The following is an 11,516-nucleotide window of genomic DNA, read 5'->3' on the forward strand; positions in this document are numbered from 1 at the left end:
AACTGGAGAATTAATTATTTTCGAGAGGTTATGGCATTGGCAATATATTCGAGGATCTTGAAGCCACATATTAGGAAAGATATGCATGTCAAGCTAGTACTGCAAATCCACGTTAATTTACGTTGTTACGATATTCATCCACGTTTTACCCATAAGGGTATGCATGGCCAACAGGTATCAACAATAGCGATGGTCGTCTCCCATGGTTTACGTGATATTGCTAAATCAATGAAGTAAACTGGCACAGCCATATTCACCAATGTAAATATGGTTGATATACGTCAATAGGCGTATATCAAGCATATATATCAACTACATTTTTCAATATGATTAATATATGACGATAGAGTTATATCAATCATATAAATAATTATTATGGGTATTTAGGATTATTAATAACTAGATAAATAAGTATATAAGCTTATTAATAACTATATAAATATTAACAATCAGATTATTTATATATATTACTGTATAAATAATATATTAATATTATAATAATTATATAAACTCCTAATATATATTAATTAATAATAAGAATAGCTCATAATAATATTAGATTATAATAACAATTATATTGTATTATAATAATAATAATAATATTATATTATTATTATATTATTATAATAATATATAAATGTAATTATTATTATAATAATAATATAATCAATATTATTAAGAGTTTATAATATTATTATAATATTTATATAATAATATATAGAAAAAATCTCGTTGTTAATATTTATATAGTTATTAATAATATGTGATTATAATATTATAATAATATCATATTATTATTATATTATTATAATAATATAATCAATATTATTATAATAAGAAGAATAAAGACCAATTATTTATTATTTATTATAATTAATAATTATACAAATAATAGCAACTATATTCTTATATAATTATATATTTATGATTATTATATTAATATTATTATAATAATATAAACTACTATTATTATTATTATTAGGCTTTAGTATTTTTAATATTTATTTTAGGGTTTGTATACATAGAATCAATTATTATTAGTATTTAGGATTATTAATAACTATATAAATATTAACAATCAGATTATTTATATATGTTACTGTATAAATATTATATTATTATTATAATAATTATATAAATTCCTAATATATATTAATTTATAATAAGAATAGCTCATAATAATATTAGAATATCATTATATTATTTAAATAATCTGATAATATAAAATTATAAAAAAAATTATTATAATAATAATAACAATAGATTATAATATTATAATAATATTATATTATTATTATATTATTAATAATATAGAAATATAATTATTATTATAATAATAATATAATCAATATTATTATAATAAGAACAATAAAGACCAATTATTTATTATTTATGATCATTAATAACTATACAAATAATAGCTACAATATTCTTATATATTTATATACTTATGATTATTACATAAATATTGTTATAATAATATAAATTCATAATAATAATAATAATATTATTATTATTATTATTACTAGGCTTTAATATTTTTAATAGTTATCTTTGGGTTTGTATACATTGGGTTTATAATATTAGTCCCTTTTGTTTATTATTACCTAAGGGTTTAATACTAAAATTCCAAGGGATTATGAACCAACATGAATAATATTAAACAAAAAGGACTAATATTATAAACCCAAGGAACTAATAAACCCAACTCTTTAATATTACAAACCTAAGGAATTAGTGAACCCAATGGATAAATATTAAAACCTAAGGGATGAAAAAGCACAAGGAATTAATATTACAAATGCAAGAGAAACATAAATATGACCACGAATGATATTATAAACCCAAGTTAATAATAAACACAAAGGATTAATACTAAAACCCCAAGGGATTATGAACCGAAGAAAATAATGTTAAACCCAAGGGACTAATATTATAAACCCAACATTGGTAAACCCTAATATAAATATTAGAAAGACAAAAATAAACATGGTTTATTTTCATGGTGAGAGAATCCTTGTCACAATGTGACATTCAACCATGGTTGGCCATGGTTGCCTATGATTGACAATGGTTGACCATGATCGATATTATAAACCTAAGGGAATAATAAACCCAAGGCATTGATATTATAAACCCCAAGGAATAATAAAACTAAGGTATTAATACGAAAACCCCAAGGGATTATGAACCCAAGGGAATAATATTAAACCCATGGGACTAATATTATAAACCCAACATTGTTAAACCCAAATATAAACACTACAAACACTAAAATAAACATGATTTATTTTCATGGTGAGTAAATCTTTGTGAAAATGCAACATTCAACCAAGGAACTAATATTATAAACCAACATTGGTAAACCCAAATATAAATACTACAAATATTAAAATAAACATGGTTTATTTTGACGGTGAGACAATTCTTGTCACAATGCGACATTCAACTATGGTTGACAATGTTTGGCTATGATTGACAATGGTTTACCATGATTTATATTATCAACCAAAGGGAATAATAAACCCAAGGGATTATGAAGACAAGGGAATAATATTAAACCCATGGGACTAATATTATAAACTTCACATCGAGTAAAGGCAAATATCAATACTACAAACAATAAAATAAACACAGTTTATTTTGATGGTGAGACAATCCTTGTCATAATGCGACATTCAAACATGGTTCACCATGTTTGGCTATGATTTATATTATAAACCTAAGGGAATAAAAAAACCCAAATTTTGATATTATAAACCCAAATGAATAATAAACCGAAGGGAGTAATACTAAAACCCCAAGGGAATATGAGCCCAACGGAACAATATTAAGCCCAAGGGACTAATATTATAAACCCAATATTCGTAAACCCAATTATAAATATTACAAACACTAAAATAAACATGGTTTATTTTCATGGTGAGACAATTCTTGTCACAATGCAACATTCAACCATGGTTGACCATGTTTGGCTATGATTGATAATGGTTTACAATGAATTAATACGAAAACCCCAAGGGATTATGAACCCAAGGGAATAATATTAAACCCATGTGACTAATATTATAAACCCAACATTGTTAAACCCAAATATAAACACTACAAACACTAAAATAAACATGGTTTATTTTCATGGTGAGGCAATCCTTGTCAAAATGCGACATTCAACCAAGGGACTAATATAATAAAACCAACATTGGTAAACCCAAATATAAATACTACAAATACTAAAATAAACATGGTTTATTTTGACAGAGACAATTCTTGTCACAATGTGACATTCAACCATGGTTGACGATGTTTGGCTATGATTGACAATGGTTTACCACGATTTATATTATCAACCAAAGGTAATAATAAACCCAAGGGATTGATATTATAAACCAAAATGAATAATAAACCAAAGGGATAAATACTAGAACCCAAGTGATTATGAAGCCAAGGGAATAATATTAAACCCATGGCACTAATATTATAAACTTCACATCGAGTAAAGGCAAATATGAATACTACAAACACTAAAATAAACATAGCTTATTTTTATGGTGAGACAATCCTTGTCACAATGCGACATTCAAACATGGCTCACCATGTTTGGCTATGATTTATATTATAAACATAAGGGAATAAAAAAACCCAAATTTTGATATTATAAACCCAAATGAATAATAAATTGAAGGGAGTAATACTAAAACCCCAAGGGAACAATATTAGCCCATGGGACTAATATTATAAACCTAATATTCGTAAACCCAAATATAAATATTACAAACACTAAAATAAACATGTTTTATTTTCATGGCGAGACAATCTTTGTCAAAATGTGACATTCAAGCATGGGACTAATATTATAAACCCAACATTGGTAAACCCAAATATAAATACTACAAACCCTAAGACAAATATTATAAACATTGAAATAAACATGATGTACCATCATTGATTTTCATATTGAGACAATCCTTATCACAATTCCATGTCGGACCATGGTCGACATCATAATAAACTGTGTTTGACTCAGGAATAATAAACCCAAGCGATTGATATTATAAACCCAAGGGATTAATACTAAACCCCAAGGGATTATGAACCAAAGGGAATACTATTAAACAAAACGGACACATAATATAAAACCAAGGGAATAAAAAACCCAAGGGATTGATATAATAAACCCAAAGGAATAATAAACCCAAGGGATTATTATTTATTTTCATGGTGAGACAATCCTTGTCACAATGTGACATTCAAGCATGGTTGACCATGGTTGGCTATGATTGACAATGGTTTACCATGATGGATATTATAAACCTAAGGGAATAATAAACCCAAGGGATTAATATGATAAATGCAAAGGAATAATAAAACGAAGGGATTAATACTAAGACCCCAGGGGATTATGAACCCAAGGTAATAATATTAAACCCAAGAGACTAATATTATGAACCCAACGTATGTAAACCCCAAGACAAATATTATAAACATTAAAATAAACATGATCGACCATCATTGATTTTCATATTATAAACCTAAGGGAATAGTAAACCCAACTTATTTACATTAATAGTAAAATCCCAAGGGATTAATACTAAAACCCCAAGGGATTAATACTAAAATGCCTAGGGACTATGAACTCAAGGGAATAATATTAAGCCCAATGGACTAATATTGATAAACCCAAATATAAATACTACAAACACAAAAATAAACATGGTTTACTTTGATCATGAGACAATCCTTGTCACAATGCAACATTCAAACATGTTGACCATGGTTGGCTATGATTGACAATGGTTGACCATGATTGATATTATAAACCTAAGTGAATAGTAAACCCAAGAGATTAATACTAAAACCCCAAGGGATTATGAACCCAAGGGAATAATATTAAACCCAAGGGACTAAAATTATAAACCCAACGTATATAAACCCTGAGACAAATATTATAAACATTTAAATGAACATGATCGACCATCATTGATGTTTATATTGAGACAATCCTTATCACAATTCCAAGTTGGACCATGGTCGACATCATAATAAACCATGTTTGACTCAGGAATAATAAACCCAAGCGATTGATATTATAAACCCAGGGGATTAATACTAAAACCCAAAGGGATTATGAACCAAAGGGGATACTATTAAACAAAAAGGACTAATAATATAAATAAACCCAAAGGAATAATAAACCCAAGGGATTGTTATTTATTTTCATGGTGAGACAATCCTTGTCACAATGTGACATTCAAGCATGGTTGGCTATGATTGTTAATGGTTTACCATGATCGATATTATAAACCTAATGGAATAATAAACCCAAGGGATTAATATGAGAAACCCAAAGGAATAATAAAATGAAGGGATTAATACTAAGACCCCAAGGGATTATGAACCCAAGGGAACAATATTAAATCGAAGAGACTGATATTATAAACCCAACATCTATAAACCCTAAGAAAAACATTATAAACAATAAAATAAACATGATCGACCATCATTGATTTACGTATTGAGACAATCTTTGTCAATGCAATGTTAGACCATGATTGATTTTCATATTGAGAAAATATTTGTCGTAATGTGATGTTGGACCATGGATGACCATGGTTGATTTTCATATTGAGACAATCTTTGTCCCAATGTGACGTTGTACCATGTTTGACCATGGATGACCATGGTTTTCATAATGTGACATTGGACTAAGAGACCATCTTCATCACAATGTGACCATGATTAAGAATGGTTGATTTTCACATTGAGACATCTTTGTGACAATGGGACGTTGGACCATGGTTTATTTTCATATTGACCATGGTTGACCAGGATTGACCATGATTGATTTTCATTTGGGACAATATTTGTCACAATGCGGCATTTGACCATGGTAGACCATGATTGAAGATGGGTGACACAGCTGATTTTCATATAGAGAAAATAATTCTTATAATGTGATGTTGGACCATGTTTGATCATGAATGGCCATGCTTGACAATGATTGACCATGGTTGATTATAATATTGTGACAATCTTTATCACAATGTGACGTTGGAAAAAGAGACAATCTTCGTCACAATGTGACCATGATTATTGACCATGGTTGACCATAGTTGACAATGATTGACCATGGTTGATTTTCACATTGAGACAATCTTCGTCAAAATGTGACGTTGAAACATGGTTGACCATGGTCGACAATGGTTGACCATGGTTGATTTTCATGTTGAGATAGTTTTTTCACAATGTGATGTTAGACCATGGTTGACCATGATTGATGAGGGTTGATTTTCATATTCACCATGGTTGACCATGATTGACCATGGTTGAGCATAATTGACCATGATTGATTTTTATATACAATCTATGTGACGATGTGATGTTTGAATAAATATTATAAATCCTAAAATAAACATGGTTGTCCATCGTTAACCATGGTTGATTTTCATATTCCCATAATATTTTTCACAATATGATGTTGGACCATGGCTGGCCATGATTTATTTTCATATTGAGACAATATTTGTCACAATGCGACGTACGATCATGGTTGATTTTCATATAGAGACAATCTTTGTCACAATGCAACATTGGACCATGGTTGACCATGATAATATTATATAATGCTATTAATATTAATAATTAACGTTAAAATTAATATTTATAAATATTAATAATATTAAAAGTAATATTAATATTTGTATTCATATCAATTAATATTAATATTAATATTTATAAATAAATGAGAGTAGCTTTAGGATTAATCACATTATTAGGATTTGGTCGACATTTCAAACCAACTAATGTGGTTCATCCACAATAGTTCGTTCAAAATGTCGACCAAATCCTAATAATGTGATTAATCTGAAAGACACTCTCATTTACAATATGGATCACAGAAGCCTAATATCTAACATTTATAAATAATATTAAAACTTAATATTACTATTTTATTAATATTTAATGTTATTAATGTTGATGGCATATTATATTAATTAATTAATTAATACAATATTAATAAATTATAATTATAATAATAGATAAGATTGTAAATTAAAAAAAGTTAATATTATTTTTAATATTAAATGTTGACGATATTATTTAGAATAATAATGTTAATGTCATTAATAAGTTTAATATTGTTAACTAAATGTTTGAATATTAATATTCGAGATCTACAATTGAATGCATAATTTATTTTTCTAATTATATTCATCATCTGTTTCAATTTATTCTTTTAATCTATTTCATATTTAGTTTTTTTTTTTAATTGCATTTCAAAAATTATTATTTAACAAATATATTTCAAAGCTTACTCATTCACTAGTATTGATATCTATAATTTTTCAAATTAAATTTAATCTATTTTACATTTTAAGAATTTAATGTTCAACAAAGATGAATTTTAGAATTATATTTCAATATTTACTATTTTTCAAAAATAGATACTTATCATTTATTAATTGAGGTTTTGTTGTTATTTTCCACTTGACATTTTAAAATTTCTATGTAATAAGTTTTACAATTACATTTCAAAATTTGTTGTTTCACAATGAACATGGATAATTTGATACATATCCATTTTTTATGATTAATTTTAATATATACTTCATATTTTAACATTTCTATCTTTAATAAAGACAAAATTGATATAATATTTCAAAATTTTATGTGTTATAATTACAATTTGGAATCCATATATTTACGATGTGTTGTCATTTTCCAATTTACATCAAATTTTTTATTGTTTTTCTACTCTTTTAAAACCATGTATATTTATAATGTTGTATTTGTTCTTTCCCACTTTACATTCTAAAATTTATGTTTAGTGAAGCTATAAATTTTTAAAAGTGAGCTTCAAAATTACTATTTCACAAATATGGACATGTATAATTTAATAGATACACAAGATCTTTAATTAATTTTATATTCTATGGCCTGATATGATAATTTTATTATAAAGATACATTTTCAACATTTATAATTTCCTAAATATGGGGATAAACAATTTTGTATTTATATATTAATATATTTTTTTTCCCTATTAAATTTAAATATATGTGTGTGTCTGTGTGTGTTTAATAAATATGATTTTTTTTCATTACATTTCAAGGTTTATTGGACATCTATAATTTGAATGCATAATTTATTCTTCTAATTATATTCATCATCTATTTCAATTTATTTTTTTAATCTATTTCATATTTTGTTTTTTTTAGAATTGCATTTCAAATATTATTATTTAACAAAATTCACCAGTTTTGATATCTATAATTTTTCAAATTAAATTTAATCTACTTTACATTTTAAGAATTTAATATTCAACAAAGATAAATTTTACAATTATATTTCAATCTTTATTATTTTTCAAAAATAAATACTTATCATTTATTAATTGATGCCTTCTTGTTATTTTCCACTGGACATATTAGAATGTCTATATTTAATGAAAATAAACTTTACAATTACATTTCAAATTTGTTACCTTACAATGAATATGAATAATTTGATACACATCCATTTTTTTTTAATATTAATTTTAAGATAAACTTCATATTTTAAAACTAAATTGATTGTTTTATTTTAATGCGAATCTCCAAGTATATATTTTGACAGTGGCTCATGCAATATGATAGATAATTGACTAAGCACAGGTAGTCGAATGATTGGGTGTTTCTGTTTACTATTTCGTGCAATATAGGAAGAAATAACTAATAGACAAATAAAAGTTATATTTTATATCCATTGTTGTTAGTTTAATGGGTAATGGAAATTTTAAAATGAATTTTGAAATTTGGATTATAGTTGTTGAATTTTAAAATGGTAGTGGATTTTTTTATGGTATTGAATTAAAAAATCAAAAAAATAATTAAATCTGATGCATTTTTAATAAATTTGAACCAATAAATTGACGACTTAAATGGTTTATTATTTAAATAATATTTTAATAATTAAAAAAATGATTTTAAATCTTTCATTTAAATTTAATTTCTGCTGTTCCATAATGAAAAAGATGCTTGTGATTCAATTTTCCCCGTTTATATTTGAAACCAACTTTTCGTAATTTTAACATTTTGTGTAATATTTAAAAATTCTGATTATTATCATACCAAAATTCAATTTCCAATTATAACATGATTACATTAGCCATATTACATCAGCAAATCGGGTAGAGCACATCAAATACCCTTGAAAATATTCCAGGAAGGTCGACGTTACTTGAGTCCAGATGGCTTTGACCAGTACGGTTGTTCGCAAGGTGGATAGCTGATTCTATTTTTGTTTTATTTTAAGATCAGATTGTAGCGACAACCAAGGCCGGTTGTACCCATTTTAGTCTATAATACAATAGACAACAATAGATACCAAGGGATAAACGAAAGAATATCCAAAAGATAAACAGCAGAAACATTTAATAGAAGATGTTGACAGAGTAACAATATGAAATAGGTAAGAATCAGAGATTTTATAGACTCTTGGTCCAACCGGCACGTTTATCTGTCCCAGTCTAGGAATTCTCCAGCTTACAAACCGCTTCTGCCCTCGTCCATTTCTTGATCAATCAAAGTAGGTAGCTACTTGTATGAAGCCCTTCCATACATACTTCCACAGAACCTGCTCCTCGGTTTTGTCGTGCGTTTACAGTGGGCGCGGCTGCAGCCTTTAACTTGGGGGCATATTTCCTACCCCTGCTCATTTGTTTAGGAATAAGCGTCCTCTCACAAGCACATAATTTTCCTTCCTTCTTCAACGCTTTTCTGTCTTTTACTATAATCTTACAATTAGTGTCCAAGTTCTTTGCCATTGTGCCTTGACTCACTTCGAGGTGCGACACCATTGGAGCCCTTTTCCAGCAAAATGCAGAGCATTTCTGGCTTGTCACCATCTATTGATGACAGGAGATTGTTCAAAGATCGGAAGATATTGCAGTCTTCCACTCCCATCAGCGTGTCGATGGACATTGCAGAGAGATCGACAGCGGTTAACTATGCAGCGAAAGCAAGTTTCGACTCAGGCATAGTGCTCATCCTCGAGGCTTTACTCTGTTCCGTCTTCTGCGCGCTGGTCGTGAGTGCCGCGGCACGCTATAGACTGCGATGCAGACAATCGCGATCCGAGCCAGAAATCGATGTTGGTGTCGAAAGAGCTAAAAATGACACCGGCAAGAAATTCGATATAAAAGCACTGCCTACCAGTGTGTGTGGCACAGGGTCGCCCCTCACAGGCATGGATTGTCCCATTTGCTTAACAGAATTCGTCGAAGGAGAAAAGGTGAGAGTATTAACGAGGTTACAAGAAGATTTATCGTATTTTCATCGGCATCGGATTCGAATAATCCCTACTTCCTCGCTCGCTGCCAGAATAATCCCCACCATTTAATTATTCCAATTTAATTATCGGCAATTTCACATGGAACGAAGCAATAACATAGTGCTCCAATAACCCTGATGCTATGCGATTTCAACAGTCCAATGCTAGGCTCTTTCCGTTCCGATTTGGCGATGCTATAACAATCGCGGACCCGATAATCTTTCCACTTTTTTCTATAATGGTTCGGGTCCGGGTCCGGGTTGTCGGAGTTCGGATTTCAGCGGTTCCAAAGGTCCATTACACTCCACTTATTATTCTTGCGATGCAATAATCATTCGTACCGATACGGGTATGAAACAGATTCAATAATATTTTAAGTCTAGAACTACGTCCAGATTAAGTCTTTTTCAAAGATTTCTTGTGTAAATAGAGGTTCCACTGTGGACCGTAGATTTTGGTTTTTGTTTTTTTTTTTTAAATCATTAATATCATGTTCTGAAATTATTAATAAAATAGAGAGTTTACATTAATGAAATTGTAATTTTAAAGGTTTAAATATATCAAACAGGGTGAAAGAACTTTTACTACTATTTAAATATGTTTTTTCAGATTTTTTATTATCTTTAGAGAAAAAAAGATAAAAATTAAATGATCACTATTTCATAAAAATAAAAATAAATAAGTATGTGGGGTAAGTTTATATTTTTTAATTATTCCTTTCCAAGTGATTTGATTAGTAAAATAAGAGGAATCTTTTTGGAAGGCTTTTATTGCATCATTATCCCATCGCAAGAACCATTATCGCATCACAAGAACCACAAGTGGAGTGGAGGGGACCTTTGGAAGGCAATTCCTATTTCATAGACTATTGAATAGTTAATGCGGCCTGACATGCAGGGATTTAACTTTCGCCTTTCAGTGAAAGCACGCCTATCGAGATAGCAGCCTCGAGAGTGAGGGCGAAAGTTAAAATGCCGTCAGGCCGCATTAACTATTCAATAGTCTATGAAACAGGAATTGCCCCTTTGGAACCGCCAAGTCCGAACTCCGACATGCTGGACCTGAACCACCTGAACCATTATAGAAAAGAGTGAAAAGGTTATCGGGTCCATGATTGTCATCGCATCCCCAGATCAAAACAGAAAAAGCCTAGCATTGGAGTGTTGGAATCGCCAATAGCGATTTCCGAGAGTCCACGTACTATCGCA

General features: G+C 28.7%; 1 protein-coding gene across 1 annotated transcript; it reads left to right on the forward strand.

Moving 5' to 3' along the window:
* The first annotated feature begins 9,855 nt into the window (after positions 1-9,855).
* LOC149190546 (RING-H2 finger protein ATL78-like) lies at positions 9,856-10,377 on the forward strand. The gene has a single exon (XM_089410545.1). It carries the CDS (start codon positions 9,856-9,858, stop codon positions 10,375-10,377), a length of 522 nt encoding a protein of 173 aa, XP_089266671.1.
* The last annotated feature ends 1,139 nt before the right edge of the window (positions 10,378-11,516 follow it).

Source organism: Pinus tabuliformis, chromosome 3_1, assembly GCF_031772625.1.
Source record: "Pinus tabuliformis cultivar Carrire ecotype Pingquan chromosome 3_1, CPIR1, whole genome shotgun sequence".
NCBI lineage: Eukaryota > Viridiplantae > Streptophyta > Pinopsida > Pinales > Pinaceae > Pinus > Pinus tabuliformis.

Excerpts from the sequence above, each read along its gene's own strand:
- LOC149190546 (XM_089410545.1), top strand. The coding sequence starts at position 9,856 with ATGCAGAGCATTTCTGGCTTGTCACCATCTATTGATGACAGGAGATTG.